Source organism: Panthera leo, chromosome B1, assembly GCF_018350215.1.
Source record: "Panthera leo isolate Ple1 chromosome B1, P.leo_Ple1_pat1.1, whole genome shotgun sequence".
Classification (NCBI taxonomy): Eukaryota; Metazoa; Chordata; class Mammalia; order Carnivora; family Felidae; genus Panthera; species Panthera leo.
In genome coordinates, this window is record NC_056682.1 from 73168912 (window position 1) to 73190314 (window position 21403).

Here is a 21403-nt window from a genome sequence, read left to right on the forward strand (position 1 = left end):
GGAAGGTAAGAAGCAGGTAATGAGCTGTGCCATAGTCTCAACCCAAAGAAGATATTCTCTCTTTATAGTTGTTCAGATCCTTCCATGTTTTCCAACATGCATATTTTTCTCTGTGCGTGTGTGGGGGGGTGCGGTACATATAAAGTATGTGTTAGTGTTTATGGTTATATTTTACATATTGCTCTGTAATCTAACATTCTCAGCAGTACTTCATGGATTTTTCACAGTGGAGAATATTTTAAAAATATTTATGCAGTACGAATTTTTTTTAACACAGTGAATTGATACTATAGATTGATTTTTACAATTTTTTTCCATATAAAATGTAGCATGTAAAATCTTTCTACATGAAAACATGTATATATATTTTTTAGATGCTACACTAATATTCTATTGTATTAATATACACATTGTATTGAACCATTCATTCTTTCCTTATGCTGTCTCTTTAAGGGTGAGGATTCAGTTTCCTCTCACCCTCCCAGCTCTCCCAGAGCCTGCTGATTTTTTTTTAAATTCCAAGTTTTAAGTCTCGGTTGTAAGAATGCAGACTTGGCCTCCTCTGGTTTTCAAAACCAAATGTTATGGGGATTGTCCTCCCCATGTGGGTTCCCCCATGTGGGGGTCTCTTTTCTTTCCCTACTCCTTACAGGCACTGTCCTGTCCTGAAGACAGCCCCTGAGTCCAGTTACTTCTAGACCCTGCCTCAGCCCTTCCTATCCTCTTCGACGTGGCCCCCTCCCTCCATTTAGTTGTAGAGCTTGTTCTCCCAGGCTTTAGGTCATTTTCTGGGTTATTTACACCGATGTGAGCGTTATCTAGTTGTATCCATGGGACAAGGTGAGCCTAGGGTCCTCCTACTCTGCCATCCTCCCCAGAACTCCCATTCATTCTCTTCTTGATGGATAGTAAAGTCACTTGTGATATTGCAAAAGACATCCTCTCCATTTCTTTCTATGCACTTCTGTGAGCAGAGGGCAGGCTTCTAGGTTACTGAATATGAATTGTTTACAGATTGATACATAATGCCTAAGTGCTTTTGAACAGTATACAATAAAACCACATCATTTATTATCCCTGAGTCTCATCACTTAAAAAGTTTGTAACAAACATTAGAGTAAAAACAAGAGGCAGTTGTTTTCCTTTCACATATCTGTGTTTTTTTTTAATTCAGTTTGAACATTATCATATTTACTCACGAGCCTTTCTTTCTTATTTAAACTATCTGTCCTGGGGCACCTGGGTGGCTCAGCCAGTTAAGCGTTCAACTGTGGCTCTGGTCCTGATCTCGCGGTCCAGAAGTTCGAGCCCACATAGGGCTCTGAGCTGTTACGAGCCCACCATCAGGTACTGTGCTGATAGCTCAGAGCCTGGAGCCTGCTTTGGACTCTGTGTCTACCTCTGTCTCTGTTTTCTCTGCTCATGCACTCACTCGCGCGCTCTCTCTCTCTCTCTCTCAAAAATAAACATTAAAAATAAAATAAAATAAACTATCTGTCCTTCTCTAGTGCTGACCTCACTTTTGTTTTACTTGTATTTTTCCCCTTTGTTGCAGAACTCTTCATTTATTATTGGGATACTAAATCGTTGTTTCAAAATGTTGTCTTTTGATCTTATTTATAAATCATCAAGTAAATTAATGAACTCATGACTGAATAAGAAAGATTTAAAAATGCTAATTAAAATACGCATTAAATTTATAATAAACATGTGTACAAGGCCACTGTAGGATCATAGAAGGTAGATCTCAAGCAAAATGGAGGGTATATGAAAGTCAGCTGTACCAGGTGAAACTTGAGCTGTGCTTTAAAATGTGACTGGAAGTCAGAAAAGATGAAGAGATTGTTCTAAAATGTGACTGGAAGTCAGAAAAGATGAAGAGGAGGATGCAGTAATCTAAATGGAAAAGAGCAAGATCTATCCTGGAAATTATAGGTATTTCACTGTGCTTAGGGCAAAAGTACTGTACAGAGAGTGGTGAGATGGGCTACTGAGGTGAAAAGGGTTCATTTACCAGCAACTTGGTTTATTTAGATAAGGCACTTGAACTTCACCCTGAAAACCTGGGGAGGCACCGACATGTCTAGACTTGGATTTTAGGAAGACTGTTCTAATACAAGTATGAAAAATGGTTCAGAAGGAGTCATCTGGAATCAGGAGGACCAAGTAGAGTTGAGGCAGATGTTAATCCTTTAATTGTCATAATCATCTAGAGTGCACAATGAGGCCTTCAAAAATTTCTCTGTAATCAGAATTGAGTCAACTGTGGAAGAATATATACCCAGGGAACAAGGATGATTGGGGGCTTAGAGAGACTTTTCGTTTTCTTCTGTAGACAGACACTTCTGTATTATTTGAGCTTTTATTTTTTAACCAACCATAAATTTTCATAATAATTTTTAAAGCTCATCAATAACAGATGGGAAGAATCTGACTTAGAAATATATGTGGTAAATATTGAGTGCTTTGGTGGAGTCAGTATGAACCTAATTTTAATATGGCTGCTATAGCTGGTGTAAGAATACTTGGTTATATTAATATTTTATAAGTATTCTAATAAGGAGTGTTTATACTCTTTTTTGTAATATATTGTATCTGCAACTATGTGTTCACCAATCAACTTGGAGCATGTTCAGGAGAAATGAACCAACCATGAGTGAAAGGACTTAAAATCATGTTAGGTAAGGAACTGTTATGGAAAATGGGGAAGTTGTCAGGAAAGATACTTGACTTTGGTTATTGATGATGTGCTCTGTTAAAGAGATACAAAACATATTAAACTTCTAGTACAAATAAAAACAAGAAATTGGAGTTGTGAGAGGACAGATTTTGACTTAAAAAAGAAAGAAACTCGGGGCACCTGGGTGGCTCAGTCGGTTAAGCGTCTGACTTCAGCTCAGCTGACTGTTGGTTTTGGCTCCTGTCATGCTCTCACGGTTCTTGGGATTGAGCCCGATGTCAGGCTCCATGCTGATGGTGAGGAATTTGCTTGGGATTCTCTCTCTCCCTCTCTCTCTGTCCCTCCCCCACTTGCACTCATTCTCTCTCAAAATAAATAAATACACATTAAAAATTTTTTAAAAACCTAACATGTTTATTTCTGAAGTTGGTTATATCCATTTTCATGTTTTCAAATTAGCATGCAAAAGGGTGGTGTTAATAATATTAAATAATTGGTTTTCTCAGCATTACTGGATCCTTCCCCAACTTAACCATTCACAGGTTCTCCTCTCACACACACTATTTACACTATTTACACTATTTACACTATTTACTATTTACACTATTGCCACTCTTGTCCCTATGGTTTTAGCACTTATTTAAATTTTCTTACCCATAGCTATCAACATTATATCTTCTCACCAGCAAAGATAGAATAAAGCCAATTGAACAAGAGAGCTTCCCTACACTAGTTGAGGTCACATATCAAATACTTCAGAAGGTGAAATTTTAGTTTCATTCTGTAGAGTTAGGATCCTGAAGCCTGGGCAGATTGTGATCATTTTACAGTCCTGCATTAGCTGAGATTACATTGGATTATGGGATCATACTCGACTATCCCATCATCCTGGGCTGGTGATATGGTTGTAAGTCCTAACAAAGGTGACACAATTTCCGTTTACTGGTGAATTGATGTACTTCCAAGATGTCTAATGTTTAAGCTCTAGAAAAATATTGCTTACCTGACAGAATCCGGACATCATTTTGCAAATATGCTCAAATTCTTGTATTGGAAGATAGAGCTATTAGGATTCTCTAGAGAAACAGAACCAGTAGGAGAGATAGATAGATAGATAGATAGATAGATAGATAGATAGATAGATATAAAGAGACTTGTTACAAGGAACTAGCTCATGTAATTATGGAGGCAAATAAGTCCCCAGATCTGCAAGTGGGTTGGTAAACTGGAGACCCAGGAGAACCGATGATGTAGTTCCAGTCTGACGACTGGCTGTCTCAAGACTTAGAAAGAGCTGAGGTTTCAGTATAATTCTGAAGGCAGGAAAACAAAACAAAACAAAACAAAGCAAAACAAAGCAAAACAGTCTCAGCTCAAAGGGAATCAGGCATGAGGAATCGCCCTTACTCAGGGAAGTGTCAGCCTTTCTGTTGTATTTAGGCCTTCAACTGGTTGCACAAGGCCCATCCACATCAGGGAGGGCAACCTGCTGGAATTAGTCTACCCATTTAAACATTAATCTCCTCCAAAACGCCATCACAGAAATATGCAGCATAATGTTTGACCAGATGTTTGGGCACCCCATGGCCCAGTCAAGTTGACATAAAATTAACTATCACAGTAGAGTTAGCAGATTGGCTCATCAGTATTTATTTCATGTTCCCTGTTTTTCAATTCTTCCCTTCCCCTACCCAGGAATTATTTACTTAACATCAACTCTTAGTCATTTGGAATCCACTACACTTCTGTTGATGGTCTGTGCTCGAGACGGTGGCGGGCTCACATCTGTCATTAATGCTGACATCACCATACACATTCTTCAGACAATGCTGGCACCTGCTGAATTTGAAAGGCCTAAGTATACTTTCTCAGTTTATGAAGATGTACTTGAAGACAGTCCTGTGGGAACAGTGAAAGCAAAAGAGTCCTTGAGTAAGTACTTCTTATGCCCTGTTAAAATCCATTATTGGAATCATTTCTTGTGTTTTCTTAGGCTGTGCAATCTTGAATGAATCTTTTCCTCCCTCCATGCAAGAAGAATGGAGACCACACAATCTGTGACTCGCTCTTTGTTCTTCCAACATTATTTCTATCCTACAATTTTTCCTAATCAAAAAGGTAATAAATACTTTTAGAAGTTTAAAACAATACAGAATGATTATAACATAGAAAGCATGTATCTATAACCCACTCCTCCAAATAGACACATGTGCGGTCGTGTGCACACACACACACACACACACACACACTTTTAAATTTTTTTATGAAAATACGTCCTACTACATTTTTTGTTTTACAATTATCCTTTCCTCCCCACTTTATAGATGGAGGGCAGTTTTCCAAGTAACTGGACATCATTCTGTTTTAATTTAAAAAAAGATTGCATAGTCCTTTCACTTAGATATAAACATGTTTTGCTATTAATTTGAATGATTTACAATCATTTTTTGCTAGTCCTTGCAATATTCATGCAAATATCCATGTATGACTTATAGAGGTTTCTCTGCAGGGTAGATTCCTGAAGTGAATTGCCTATCTAAAGATCTTGTCCTGCTTACAGTCCATTTCTTCTCTGTCCTCTTTCCCTTCCCTTACTGTTTTTTGGGGTTATTTGCCATTCCTAGGTAGATATAGAGAAGCATCAAGCATAAACTTAACCTGTCTTCCCCAAATATGTAAAATAGGCATCCAAATTATTTTCTGAACATCTTTCTCTTTTCTTAATGCAAAACTACTGAAAGGAAGAGAGTGAAACCTGGGGCTTGCTCCTTGTCCATTGGACATTACCTTTGTCCACTAATACATCTTAACCATGTATCCACTTTCCAGGAGACGTTGGGGAGCTGAGGAAGAGGTAACATGTTGCATAGTGTTTTCTGTGGATGTAGTATAGATTAATGCTTCCAGTTTTCAGTATTTCCAGTAGGTGCATTCTTTTGGCATATGGTGATTGTTTTCTCTTTCTCTGCCCCCACACTCCCCACCTTCTTTTTCCCAGATTCCTCAGAGCCAGTTTCTTACAGAATCTCCTCTGGTGATCTGGACAGAAAGTTCTCTATTCACCCGTGGCTGGGTGTCATTCGAACCCAGAAGCCTCTGGATCACGAAACCCAGCCCGTGGTTGTGCTCACGGTGCAGGCGCAGCTCAGCGGCTCCCCTGCTTACGGCAGTACAGAGGTCAACATAACTGTAATCGATGTCAATGACAACCATCCAGTATTTCCCAAAGCCTCTGATGAGGTTAAAATATCCCAGACCACACTGCCTGGCACAGCCTTGTACCTTGCCCGTGCACAAGACAAAGACAGTGGGCAGAATGGATTCATCCGATACACCATTGCAAGCCAGAATCCAAGCATCTTTTCCATTGACTCGGGGCTTGGTGTGGTGTACCTCAATGAGAGTCTGGGAAGTGGGACGCCCCAGAAGTGCACACTAACTCTCATGGCCCAGGACCTGGGCGTTCCTCCTCAGGCATCCCTATTAGTGCTGACAGTTGTGATCGAAAAGCAAGAACAGAGCTCATCTTTGACTTTTGCAAACTTGGTCTATCAAGTGGAAGTTAGTGAGTCTGTCTCACTGATGACCCAAATACTGCAAATACACGCCTACCCACTTGGGCCACAGGGCGCAAGCTTGCAGCTCCTGTACTCGCTGGAACCCAGCGCGGACTCTGCTATGTTTGGCATCCGCCCTCACACAGGTTGGATTTATTTGCGGCGACAGCTTGACTATGAATCCACACAGACATATAATTTTAGAGTGTTTGCCTGGATCCCGGAGGACAGATTGTCGCAAAATGTGAGCACTTCAGTAATTGTTCATGTCCTGGATGAGAATGACAATTCCCCTACCTTCTTGCATGATGTGTTGTTTTTGAAAGTCGAGGAGAGCCCTGTTCCCCAAGGGGTAATAGGCAAAATTACAGCAATTGACAGAGACTCGGGAAAGAATGGACAGCTGTCATATTTCCTTTTGTCTGATGGAAAATTCTTCAAGATGAATCCTAATACAGGTAGCATTTTGTAGCTTCCACTTACTCCTTTAAAGTTGAAATTAACGAAACTCAAATCTTTTAGTTATAATGTTAGTACAAACATGTAGTGAAAGTTTTTAGTAGATAACTTATTCAGTTAGAATGTTGTGATTTTAAAATGAAGTCAAAATTGAATAGAATTTCACCTGTAATGATTCATTCTTCTCTTCCCTCACACCGACATATTGCCAATATATGGTTCTTATTCTGAATTAGAGGTATGGTCCGAATTGGACTGAATGAATCCTTGTGCAAAGTCTGATTTTACCCCCGACCATTCTTTTTCACTTGTAGATTTTTTTAAATGCCAAATAGTTTATAAAAGATAAGTGTCATCAATGTAAAACTAGAAAATAATCCATCAGGTAAGATTTCAAAATCACTCTATTGATGTATTTCCCCATTTGCATTCTGGTAAGGGAACCATGGTGAAAGGGCAAATATTTCCACTGAGTATTTTCCCAAGTCTTCATTATGAAGTTAAATGTAAAAATGCTATTATATTTTTAAATTTGTATTTCAGAAATTTACAAGGATTTTATTTCATTCTGCAACCACCTACAAATGAAATGTGTTGATATTGCAATCATATAGCTGAGGAAACTGCGACTCAGATAGGTCAAACAACATGCCCAAGGTTATGGAGCTAGAAGGAAATAGAGAAGGCCTTCACTTCATACAACTCCAGGAGATACGGTTATGTTGTAGCCTTTGTAATTGGTACCCCCTGCCCTGTAGTGGGACAGAATTTGAATTCACTTCTGATTAACTTCAAGCCTTTACGAAGTGCCTGTTATGTGAATTAGGAACCGGTGCCCCTTCCTCCAGCAGATGGAGCTTTACACCAGGGCACATGACTTGCCAGGGAGGCTGCAAACTGGATTTCAGCTCTCATTCACTCCCAAGCTGGGACGCCCTCTGCAGGGCACAAAGTGCCTAGCTATACAGGGTGACCTGCTTGCTCTTTACTTCCCTCCGGTAGACAGTTTTGTACGTCTTCTATTTCACCTGTGTTTTTTTTTTTTTTTCACTTGGTATTTAAAAAATAAATTAAAATATACAGTTGGCTCCCCCATGATTTTCTCTCTCCTGCGATTATCCAGCACCCAGATTCAGAAAGACCAGGTGTCCTTTCATCGAATTGATATATGGCTTTTAAGCAAGTAGTTTAACCTCAGAGCTCAGTTTCCTCACCATGACTAGAAGGGATAATTCCTGCTGTGCTTCGTTGTCCTGCTCTGAGTGGAAGAGAGCTAAAGTCAATGAAGGGACTTGGAAGACTACCTTCTGTATTCCCGTTCACCAGGGATGAGTGCAGTGTGGCAACATAGGAGTTGAGACCACCCTTCAGAGCATGGTGGGAGTGCCTGCCCCTCCACCCTGATGCTCTGAGCGGTCTCTGTGGTGATCCGAACTGGCTCCCATGGAAGCCCAGCCTGCCTTGGCATTTCCTGTGTGTGCAGCACCACGCTGGACTCCACAGTCTTTTTCACCACTGCCCTCCAGACTGCTACTTGTCAATCGGAGTTGGTTCGTCAAATTAAAATGTGCTTGCCATTCAGGGTGTAGGGTTTTCAGAGGAGAAGTACAGTTTGGAACTCTCAAAATGCAGTTGCTGTGTATGTGATTTTTGTCAACAATCTTGTAAACACTACATAAATGTAGTTTATGTGGTAAACACTGGGTTTTGGCTCAACAGTTCGGCACCTTACCCAAACAGGAATTTTCCTTTCTGTTCCTAATTTCACTTTTTGTTTTGTTTTACACACTGTCATTTCATTTGGATGAAGAGGGCAAAAGTAACAAAAAGTCGCTTCGTATTGACTTTCTCACAAATAGATATTTCCATAAGGAGCGAGGAAATTAATGGCGGTGGAGCCCTGAAGCAGGAGCTGGGCTTTGGGGAGAGAATATGTGGCCTCCAATGCCCCTGGCAGCAGGTGGAGGTAGCTGCGATTTTCTGCCCGAGTCTCCACGGCTGAAGTCTCTGACGTGGAGAAACTGAGACCAAAAACCCAGAACTTGTAATGTCAGAGCTGCTTTTCATGATTTTATAAAGCAGTATGAAGAACAATATGCCGGGGGCACCTGGGTGGCTCAGTCAGTTAAGTGCCGACTTCAGCTCAGGGCATGATCTCATGGCTCATGAGTTTGAGCCCCGTGTCGGGCTCTGTGCTGACGGCTCAGAGACCGGAGCCTCCTTCGGATTCTGTGTCTCCTTCTTTCTCTGCCCCACCCCTGCTCATGCTCTGTCTATTTCAAAAATGAATGAACATTAAAAATAAATTATAAATAGATAAATAATTTAAAAAGGATATGCTGTAATTTTAAATCTTCTAAATTATTACAAAATTCACACGGAGTACTTCATCATTTATTTTTATGAATGCATTTTTCTTTTAGTTCAAATGGTCAATGGTAGATAGTTTGAAATACAAAGAGGGACAAATTTAAAGTGGTATTTTCAGGAGAAACTTCAGGAAATTTAACAGTGGAGTCAAACTACTAATATACATCATCTTGGAAACTGTGCATTTACTCTGAGTTCTCTATCTGGTTTTCCTTTCTGTGATTTAGCTTGGATGTGGTTCATAATGGCAAGATTCTAGTACGTGGTGACAGCCTCTTTTGTTCTACTCCATATTCCTTAGGCGAATTGATCAGTTGGGTGGCATTGGACCATGAGCATCAGGTACACCATCAGGTGATTGTCCTAGTGACCGACCATGGCTCCCCACCACGAAACGCCAGCATGGTGGTTTACGTCTCAGTTACTGACATCAACGACAACAGGCCATATTTCCCACAGTGTCTCCCTGGAAAGGAATTGCACATCAAGGTTTGTAGAGTGAAGTAACCTTGCAGTGAATTTGTAATGTTCTTAGTCATTTGTTTTGAGCACCATCTTGTGGTCAAATGTGTGAATTTATCAAATCAGCCTTGGTGTGGCAATGCATACATTTCCAGAAGATCTAGAAATTATTCACATGTCAAAACAAAAAACAAAAAACCCCCATAAATTAAAAAAAAAATGATTGTATGTGCTATTTGAGATCACCCATCTAGTGTAATGATAATGCAGTTTTGCCCATTGCGCCCAAACATAATGGTGCCCCATTGTCAGTAATGCTCGGGTGTGGATTGTTTTTCCAGTAACTTGCATGCATCTCTTTGTGCAGAGTTCCTTTTGGGTGATTCGTACCCATCTCTAAGCTGATTAGTTAAATATAGGGGAACAATTTGTAGCTCTAAAGTAGACGTGCAACCAGAGATTATAAAATTTGATCTTTGGTAGCTCGTGCAGAAATTTCTCATTATGTCTATATTTATTTCATCTTTTTCATCTCCACGTTTTCTATGGTTTATAGTACACATAGTAAGTTAGAATATTTGTTTATGTACATAATTAATAAATATATGTTGGAGGTACTTTACTTTTTTAAATGAATGAATAAAAAGCTTGGAAGCTATACTCCAAAACAACCGGACATTCAAACTGTGTTCAGATATGCATATTGAACAACTCAAAAAAGGTACCGAGACAGTTAATAGTTTTAAAATCATCCTCCAAAGCTGTATTTAAGGAAAATTCTGCCAAAGCAAAGCGTTCTTATAGTATCATTTTGATTTTAATTATATCATTAAAATATCCCATGGCAGGGTAGCAGGACTCTTCACTTGGAGTTCAACTCCACGTGTACATTTCAAAATCCTCTGAAAAGTTCCTGTTAACTAATGAGGTATGTTACCTGTATTAGGTGTGTTCCCTGAAATAAAGGTTTATATCAATCTCTAGCATATTTGGGGAATGAGAAGATGCTAGAATTCTTAAAATATGTCCAAAATCTAAGATCATTTAGTCAATTTTATTTTTTTCCCTCAAAATTAGTTCAAATGCTGCATATAGTCTGTCCAAATTGAGTGAAAGACTTAAATTTATAGTGCTGTTTCTTTTCATGGATTTGCATTTATGTAAAAATTATTTATATAATTTATGTGGTAGACATTTGAGTTATATGTGGATTTTAAAATGTTTAAATGTTTTTATGTTTAAATATTTAAATGTTTAAATGTTTTTAAATGTTTAAAATAGTTTTCAAAATGCTTAGTAGTAATGTGTTCTTTCACTTAAAGATTCATATTTATTTCTAAACTTTGACTAATTTTTAAGCCGTTTGTTTTAATGACAGGTTCTGGAAGGTCAGCCAGTAAATATGTTGGTGACAACTGTGTTTGCAAAGGATTTTGACGAAGGAAACAATGCAGAAGTCGTATATTCAGTATCTCCAGGTAAAAGTCACCCTTCATAAAAGAATTAAGAGCTTTTAGAATTTTCTCTTTTGTCTACCAACTATCTACCTTCTTCTGGGAAAATGGTTAATGATGAAAATAACACCAGGTACAAACAAAATAAATTTGTTATTATCTAGAATCACCTTTATTTTAAAAAATAACTGTGCTTGCTTTGGCAGCACATATACTAAATTGGGGCCCCCGGTGGTTCAGTTGGTTAAGCATCGTACTTCGGCTCAGGTCATGTGATCTCACAGTTTGTGAGTTCTAGCCCCACGTCAGGCTCTGTGCTGACAGCTCAGAGCCTGGAGCCTGCTTTGGATTCTGTGTCTCCTTCTCTCTCTGCCCCTCCCCTGCTTGCACTCTGTCTCTCTGTCTCTCTCTCTCTCTCAAAAATAAACATTAGAAAAATTAAAAATAACTTAAAAATGTAATGTAAAATCATAGTGGTTTTTGTGTGTCTCAAATAGAAACCAACCAACCATCCACCTTAATGAATATTTTTCAGTAATCTGAAATGCAAATCAACTTTTATTGAAAATAAAGTATTTAGCGAATCAAAATTGTATTAAGTATAAAGAAATATGATCATGAGTACCAAGAATCTATGAATCTTTATGAAGACTAAATATTCTTAAGGTCAAAGTAAACCATACCTGGAAAAGGTCACATGCATTCATATATATATGTGTGTGTATGTTGGAACTTCATATTTATGTTTTTGTTTTAGAATGTACAAGTCTCAGATTTGTTCCAGTGATAAGCTTTAGTTGGCATTACATTTTACACTCTTTTCAAAAGATATTTGTTGCTTCGTCATGTTTGTGACAAACATAAGAAGGCAAGAGATAACATTACCTATTATGCAGATAATGTCCACATGGAAAACCCAAAAGATCCTGCAGCCAAACCATTGGAATGAATAAGATAAAAACCTTCTGGGAACTATGTCAATATACAAAAACCACTAACATTTAAAAAAACGAAGCACATTTTCAAAGATCTCACTCACTGTAACAAAGAAAACCATAGGATATTGGGGCAGATTTACTGCGAAGTAATGGAGTTTAAGTTTCAGGGCCTTCACCTGAAGGGCTCTTCTGGGATGGGAGTAGGGGGCAGTGAACAATTTATATTTGTAATATGGTCTTATTTTTCTTAAAGAGAGCCCCTTACACAATATGTTTCAAAACCCCCCAAATCAGGATCATCCTGATAGGAGCAGAGGGAGGAAAATTGCAGTGAAAGACATTCAAGACCTTTAAAGTAGAAAATAACAAAATATTTTTTAAATGTTTATTTATTTCTGAGACAGAGCATGAGTGGGGGAGGGGCAGGGAGAGAGGGAGACACAGAATCCAAAGCAGGCTCCAGGCTCTGAGCTGTCAGCACAGAGCCCGACATGGGGCTCGAACTCACAAACCATGAGATCATGACCTGAGCCAAAGTCAGTCGCTCAACCGACTGAGCCACCCAGGAGCCCCAGAAAATAACAAAATATTAATGAAAGATCTTAAAGAAGAATGAAATGAAAAGGCGTATCATGTTCATGCTTGGGAAAGTTCAAGATCGTAAAGACGATGTGATGGATTGTTGAGTGATAATGAGCCTGCTGCATGCACACACACACACACGCACACACACACGGACATACACAGAAAAATTAATATATTAAGCTCTAATCCTGCTCTAATACCATTATTTAGAAGGAAACAAAACCATGTGATATATTACTCGTGAATATATGGACTAGAAACATAAACCACTACTTTTAGAAAAGGGTCTAGTTACGGAGAAGGAGGGGAATGTGATCTGGAAGTATACCCAGATCCTCCGCTGTAGTGTTACTCTGTCATTTATTAAAAACTTCTGAAGAAATTTTGCGAATTGACGCATTTGGAAATGTTTACATGGATGCTCAGCATATAGTTCCGAACGTTTGAAATATAGATTATTTTTAAACCTTAGCTTCTAGAATGATACTTGGGGCATAGCAATATAAAAAATGATGGTATATATTATGTTATTCATATTTTTGCTTGTACTTCAACCCAACTGCTAAATAGAGGAAACTATAAAATATAAGAAAAATAACAAGATAAAAATAAATATAATACAAATAAAGACATGTATAACATTCATGAAAATCTCCTACAGTATTCTTGTTAAGAATTAAATAAATGGATCAAAGCATAGAAATCACAAAGAAATAGATGTTACATAAATTCCTGCTCTACCCTCCAACTTTCTTTTTTTTTTAATGTGTATTCATTTTTGAGAGACAGACAGAGTGTGAACAGGGGAGGGGCAGAGAGAGGAGACACAGAACTCCAAGCAGGCGTCAGGCTCCACGCTGTCAGCATAGAGCCCAACGTGGGGTTTGAACTCACAAACCATGAGATCATGACCTGAGCCGAAGTTGGATGTTCAACCAACTGAGCCACCCAGGCACCCTCCAACTTTCTTAAGAGCAGGAATTCTTTTTTATTTGTCTTTATATCTTCTATAACTGGTAAAGTATCCTTGAAGAAACAGCTGGCGCCAGGTCCCGGACAGGAAATCTATAAGATGAGTCTGTGCCATTTTGTCCTACCAGCTACAGGAACCCTACTACAGATTACTAGGATCATATTACAAAAATTCAGGAATCAGCTTTAAGAGGATCCCACTCTTCAAAGAAGGGACAGTTTGAACATCAATAAGAATAATAATGGCAATAGATTGAAACCCTGCCAATGTGTTTAATTCATGCTTAATGATTCTTAAAACAGAAACTAAACAAACTTTTCGTTGTCATAGTTGGAGCCCTAGACGATGTTAGTGAGCCAATCCATTATTCTGAGCACTGTTAAAACAAGTTTAGCATCAAGTATTTATTCTGACTTTCCTGGGATGAACTGTCCCATTGGATGACCAATATGTAGATGAAAGTTTCTCTTTATTACTATATTCCAGCTAATAAATGAAGAATGGATGATAGACTCAGAATATTGTACTTTGCAACACTGAATGTATCTTTAGTGAATGTATCTTTAGCTGTGCATCAGTGGGGGCCAACATCAAAAAAGGAGGCCATCAGACATGTGCTTTTGAAGGAAAATGCAAAATGGCACTTTATGAAGTAAACTTGCCCCCCCAAAACTGAACCTGAATCTGATTCACTTTCTAGAACTACCTTCCCATTTAAGGAACAGAGAACAGAGGAATGTATTAAGCCACATGTTAGAGATGAGAAACAGTGAAATCCAGATCATGATAAACTTCAGGATACATGATGCATTTCTTGACCAAATGAGTTGCAAGAACAAAATGAAGAGCTGGATAACAAAAGTGCACAGATTGAAGAGCTATGCAAATAGAGACTCTACGTTGAACCTGAGCTGAGCTAACCAAAAAAAGAAAAGAAAAGATAGTTATGAGACCATGGAAATTTAAAACTGGCTTTACATTTGATGAGATTAAGGGATAATCACTAATTAAAAAACTTTCTTTAATGTTTATTTTTGAGAGAGAGAGAGAAAAAGAGAGAGACAGAGCATGAGCCGGGGGAGGGCAGAGACAGAGAGGGAGACACAGAATCTGAAACAGGCTCCAGGCTCTGAGTTGTCAGCACAGAGCCTGACATGAGGCTCGAACTCGGGAACCAGGAAGGGTGAGATCATGACCCGAGCTGAAGTCGGATGCTCAACCGACTGAGCCACCCAGGTGCCCTGCTAATTATTAATTTTTAATAGAAAAATGAAGTCCTGTGACTATATTAAAAATGTTCCCTTTTTTTTTAGTTTTTTTTTTTAAGTTTATTTATTTGAGAGAGACAGAGAGAGCATGAGTAGGGGAGGAGGAGGAGAGAGAGAGAGAGGGAGAGAGACAGAGAATCCCAAGCAGGCTCCACACCGTCAGCACAGAACCTGATGCTGGGCTCAAACTCATGAGACTGTGGGATCATGACCTGAGCTGAAATGAAAAGTCAGATGCTTAACCGACTGAGCCACCCAGGCAAACTTTTCCTTATTTTTTAGAGATGCATGTTGAAATATATACAGAAGAAATGATAGGATTTCTGGAATTTGCTTGAAAAGAAGATGGTAAGGGGAAATTATATGAATGGGGAATAAAGATCAGTCATGAGTTGATAATTATTGAAGCTAAAATGATAGCCACACAAACGCTCATTGTTGCATTCCTTCCACTTTTATATATGTTTGAAAATCTCCATAATAAAACATTTAAAAATCTGTTACGTTTCTTGCCTATATTTTTAGTATTATTTTATGTTTGTACACTCACAGAGCTGAAAACAAATAAAGCTTCCAAATTATATGGTTATGTAGATTAGTTAATTCTTTATTTTCTGCACTGTCAGTTAACATCGATTTCCTAATTTCCGTGTGTGTCTATAGAAGGTAGCTCTGATCACTTCAAGATTGATGCCAACAGTGGTGAAATCAGAACAACCACAATACTTTCACATGACTACAGACCTTCCTACAGGATGACCATAATTGCCAGTGACCAGGGGGAGCCTCCTCTTCAAGGACAGGCAGTCATTAATATTCAGGTAATGTTCCATTGTCACCGTACAGTGTGAAAAGATATTCTGAGGGGTGACTGGGTGGCTCAGTCAGTTAAGCCTCCAACTTTAGCTCAGGGAATGATCTCGTGGTCTGCGAGTTCAAGCCCCGTGTCGGGCTCTGTGCTGACAGCTCAGAGCCTGGAGCCTGTTTCAGATTCTGTGTCTCCCTCTTTCTCTGCCCCTCCCCCACTCATGCTCTGTCTCTCTCTCTCTCTCAAAAATAAATAAACATTTAAAAAATAAAAAACTTTAAAGGTGTTCTGAAGGTTTTTGTTTGATTTTTATACAAATGTTATGGTCAAAGTTCCTTAAATAAAGTGAATGCTGTATTTAGAGAGCACCGAAGATTCATGTGTGTCTTTTTATTATGACTCGCGAAATGATTAGACCCAAATAACTTTTAACTTTTGACTTTGTATGTTTCCTGACAAGATACTTACCTTTCTCACTACATAGGCTCACTGCATTTACATTGCTCTGCCTATGAAGAACAAAAAAGTGTCTTGTCTTTTACTTTTTCCTAATTGCAAGGACCTGGTAAATTTGTGGGAGAAACTTGTATGTAAACACGTGGTCAATAATAAGTCACATAGTTCTTTGTCATTATTTTTAAATTTAGAAAAGTCACTTGAGAACCGTATTTTACGGCTTTGCTTTAATCATAATGAGCAAACAACTTGTGGGAAGTCTTCATTGTAGGAAAAATTCACACTAACCAGTCAAAGATGAGATGACTGTGCTTAGCTAGATTTCTTTGTTCATGCACATGATAATCAGTAATATTAGTATAGATGTGTGTAATAATCAAGAAGAGATATCCCTAAGAATTCACTTTCCAAATTATATTCTTTGTTGATTGAGGATATGTGGGTTAGGAGAAAATTCTATATCATAATACTTCCAAGTCTCTGGTTTCAGATAAACAAAGACACATGATACATAAATGTGCACAGATGTGGCCATTATGGATATATTGGTCTCTAGGATTTAGAGTAATTTGGAGAACTATCTATCCCACAGTCTTGTTGAAGAATCACAAAGCTACAATTCAGCTTAACTGTAGCACGGTCTTACCAAACCTCATTTGACACATTAGAACCAACAGGGAGGTGGAAAATTCTGTACTTTCTTATCTCCCAGATACTATCGCACATTAAAACAAATGGGGAAGTGGAAAATTGTGTACTTTCTTATCTCCTAGCTATTACGCAATTTTCAATCTTCAGAGACACCTTGGAATTATATAATAGAAAAAGACGTTTTCTCACCAATTAATATGTGTATCATACAAATGGAAGGGATTTGCTTCTGATATACTATCATCACATCTATTGATTCATCTGTTACAAAGGATCCCAAGTTAACACCTCCTTTCCATTCTTATTTCAGGTGATACCTCTATCTAAAGGGAGAGCTATCATTTCTCAGAATATTAGACACTTAGTTTTACCAGAAAACTTGAAGCCTGCAAAAATAATGAGCTTGATAAAGTCACCCGATCACCTTCAGCAACATCATAATGGAAAGTTACATTTTAGTATTGCTGCAGATGACAAGGATGGGCACTTCAAAATTGACAGCTTGACAGGAGACTTATTCCTTTCTAAGGAACTTGATTATGAAATGACATCCCATTATTTATTCAGGGTGGTTACTAAAGACCATAGCAAAACCCCTCCCCTGAATAGCACAGTCTTCCTTAATATTGATGTGGAAGATCAGAATGACCATTCCCCATCTTTCCAAGAAGAGCTCATCGTGATAAGCGTGGAAGAGAATGTCCCTATAGGGACGCTGGTGCATGTCTTCAATGCCAAGGATGGGGATGGCAGTTTTTTGAACAGTAGAATTCAATACTTCATCGAATCCCACCACCCTGGCATGAGTCCCTTTCTTATCCACCCCTCATTTGGCACATTAGTCACTGCATCCCCCCTTGACAGAGAGAGAGTTCCAGCTGTCATGCTGACAATAACAGCATCCGATCAGGCTGTGAATGTGACAGACCGGCGCGTGGGATCACTGATGGCAAAGGTAGTGATTTTGGATGTAAATGACCACAGCCCCACTTTTATATCTTTCCCCATGGCCCACATCAAAGAGGATGCCACAGTGGGCTCTTTGGTGCACCACATAACTGCTCAAGATCCAGATGAAGGAAGGAATGGAAGAGTAACATACAGCATCCTTTCAGGAAATGAAAACATGGCCTTTACGCTAGATGAGTCATCAGGTACTGTATGCCATTGTCAATTAAAGTCTCTGATCACTTGCTTACATTTGTCCTTTTTGTTTTCCTATGTTAAAATAATTCTCAGGATATACTGGCTTTAAAGAAATGTGACTTGATTTACTGTTTAACTTACGTATATGATAGGCACAGAGGTTGTATTTAGAGAACCAACTGTAATTGACCTTTTTGTTGAAATTAAAATCGACTGTGCTTTGTTGTTAGCTCACATTTCATGGGATGAATATACAGTGGCAAACTTCTTTGAGACTTTGCACTGTGGGTCCTCACAGGGCCCAAAGTAAATTGAGGCAGAGCAAGACTAAGCGTCAGCATTGATCAGACATTAGCATAGAATCCTATCTGTAAGATTGTGCAAATACACATTTGTAAATAGTTGGAAATACTGTATTTGTAAATTATTGGATTGATATGGGCATTAAGACCCTTACTTTCACATCAGCTGTAACATTTTATTTTTTGCAGAAGCATTTACTCACCGTCCCCTCTGTCACTTATTCAATGTCATTCACTGTCATTTCACTTTTCTTGCTGTCACCATATTGCCAGATAACATCTCCTAGAAATTTTGATGTGTTTCGATGGAAGATTACATGTATAGAGTGTCATTCTTGTGAAATTGGAAATTAACATCCCTCAACCTGATTTGAAAAGATGGACTAGCAAAATATAATAAAGCCATTTCTGCATAAGTCTTAGATAAAACATCTCAGATGTATGTACCATTTGGCCCAACTGTTAGTTAGGAACATTATTTGGAATGGGACTGAATGTATAGGATTTGGAAGCCATGATTATAGTCTGGCTATATACCATTGGAAAATTTCATCAAAATATTTATTAAATCCTGTACATATGGTTCCATTCTGAGGCACGCATGACCTTCACCTAAAAGCCCAGCTGACAGAGAGATAGTCCAGACTCAGCTGCTGATTTCTGTTAGAGCAGGGGTCTCCAAGGACCTGTTTCAATGACACTTAAAATGTTTTCCAGCATGGCTAAGGAAGGTCTATTCCAGATCGTTAAAGAGGATGGATAAAATTAGAATCATGCTTCAGTAATATAGGTATCACGACTCTTGAGCAATTGTACTGGCTGTTTCAGTGGAGATATTTTTCAAAGACATAAATGATCCTTGCTGAATGCATTCAGAGAAGACAGGCTATTTTTCTTCACAAAGCTCACATTTCTTATGAGGAAGACATAGTGGGTTTTGCAATGGCTTTGGCTCTGAAATATAAAGTGATAAGTAATTGAAAAACTATCTTATGAAATCTAAAAGGGCAAGCTTCTTTAATTATATGAAGATAAGTTCTCATAGGATAAGCATGTGTTAGAGAAGCAAACAGCAATCCTAAAAGAAGAATTATGAGAACTGGAATCAGTAACAGCTCTATGTGTGCAAGCTTTGTAACACTTTGCTTAGGTAAGTTACATGCTTTGGAGTTTATTACCTGAGTTATAAAGTCTTAACTATCTTTTGTTAGTAAAAAAAAAAAAAAGTTAACGGAGAGTAGTATAAAGAGATGTTAAGTCTTTATCTTAAAGAATGTAGCCATACTCACCTTTTTGTAACTTGGTCACTTTAAAACATTAAACACGACGTGTCATTTGACCTGGAGTGTATACTCTCACAACCTAGATTTGTTTTTTTGTTTGTTTTAGTTTTGTTGTTTGGTTTTGGTTTGGCTTTGGGGTTTTAAAATTTTTTTTATTTTAAGGAGAGAGAGAGCATGTGAGAACAGGGGAGGGGCAGAGGAAGGGAGAGAGACAGAGAGACAGAGAGAGAGAATCCCAAGCAGGCTCTATGTTCAGTACAGAGCCCAATGCAGGACTTGACCCCATGACCCTGAGATCATGACCTGAGCTGAAATCAAGAGTCAGATGCTCAACCAACTGAGCCACCCAGGCACCCTTGTTTTATTATTTTAAGTAGGCTCCCTGCCCAGTGCAGTGCTTGAACTCACAACCCTGAGATCAAGAGCCATGTGCTCTATCGACTGAGCTAGCCAGGCACCTCTAACCTAGATTTTTTAAATGAAAGTAAAAGTTGGATAAGTAAATAATTTTGATGTAATCATCTCCATAGATAATGATATATGATAGATTATTTCTGAATTCTCATTCATTTTATAATTTAAACTAGAATGTTCTTGGTCTCTTAGTCAAAAGAATCATTTTTATTTTTTGGCAATATATATATTTTTTATTTTTGGTAATGTATAAACTCAACGTCGGTTTAATAAGATTTATTTTTTTTTTAAAGTTTATTTATTTAGTTTGAGAGAGAGAGGAAGAATCCTAAGCAGCCTCTGTGAGAGCCCAATGCGGGGCTTGATCCCATGAACCATGAGATCATGTCCTGAGCTGACATCAAGAGTCTCAACAGTCAGATGCTTAACTGACTGAGTCACCCAGGCACCCCAATAAGATTTATTCTTGAACAAAGAAAACGTCTGAATTTTTAGCAAGTTAGGTAATTTAGACAAAGGTGGAGTAACCATGACTTCTTTAAAAAAATGTTTCTAATATTTCTCTTCTCCTCTTTCAAATCAGGCTTACTAACAACAACTTGTCCTTTGGATTATGAAATAAAAACCCAGCACATTCTGACCCTTCTGGCCCTGGATGACGGCATACCCGTGCTTTCTTCATCCCAGACTTTGACAATTACTGTTCTTGATGTAAATGATGAGGCACCAGTATTTCAGCAGAACTTGTATGAAGCTTCAGTTAAAGAAAACCAAAATCCAGGGGAGTTTGTCATAAGGGTTGAAGCTATGGACAGAGATTCAGGTAATTTAAAAGTATAGAAACTTGGCAATTAATGCCAAAAACAAAAATTCACATAATTTAAACTAGTTATGGCTCAGAAAAATGAAGACAGTTGCTACTTATCTCAAACTTCTAATACTTCTTTAATTAGCATACACATAAAAACATATACACACGTAAAGATAATGTTTGCTTCAATATGGCTTTTGTTTGTATTGATTTATATTATTTATGGTAGAATGATACACACCTAATTAATTTGTATGCAACTTACTGATTTGATCTTGATAATAAACTGAAAAAGTATAGACAAAGTTTCACACTTCCAGAGTGTAATGGTTAGATACATTGCATACAAGAAGGTAAATGGTTCTGTATTTCCTCTATATACAGCACAATGGAAGAGAGAGGATGCTTGGGTTTGAATCCTAGAACTACCCTCTACTTCAGCTGTGTAACTTTGAACAAGTAGCTAATTCTATCTGTTGCTCTCTTTGCTTATCTGGAAAATGGGGATAATGATAGTGCCTAATTTGTAGTTCTGTTATGACTATGAATGCATTATTACATGTAAAGAGATAAGACCAGTGACTGGCACAATAAGTGGTCAATGAATGTTAACTTATGTCATTACTGTTATTACTCTTATTAATGTCAGCCACTGTGTCCAGACAAATGACTTTGAAGTGAGTGAATTGACTGTAGCTAGTAATTTGTAAATGTCTTAGAATTGCTTTTCAATATCACTGTGACTTTTTCTATGTAAGATTCAGTAATTTTAATAATGTTGTTTAT

At 38.1% G+C, this 21403-nt stretch overlaps 1 protein-coding gene across 1 annotated transcript in view; it reads left to right on the forward strand.

Annotated features, from left to right (window-relative positions):
• The window catches only part of DCHS2 (dachsous cadherin-related 2), a 242346-nt gene that overhangs the window by 147992 nt on the left and 72951 nt on the right, over positions 1-21403 (forward strand). Inside the window, exons 4-10 of the mRNA XM_042935252.1 lie at positions 4376-4612; positions 5679-6695; positions 9368-9555; positions 10907-11006; positions 15410-15567; positions 16972-17815; positions 20390-20629. Of these exons, the coding sequence (XP_042791186.1) occupies positions 4376-4612; positions 5679-6695; positions 9368-9555; positions 10907-11006; positions 15410-15567; positions 16972-17815; positions 20390-20629 (2784 nt within the window). The remainder of the gene's footprint in view (positions 1-4375; positions 4613-5678; positions 6696-9367; positions 9556-10906; positions 11007-15409; positions 15568-16971; positions 17816-20389; positions 20630-21403) is intronic.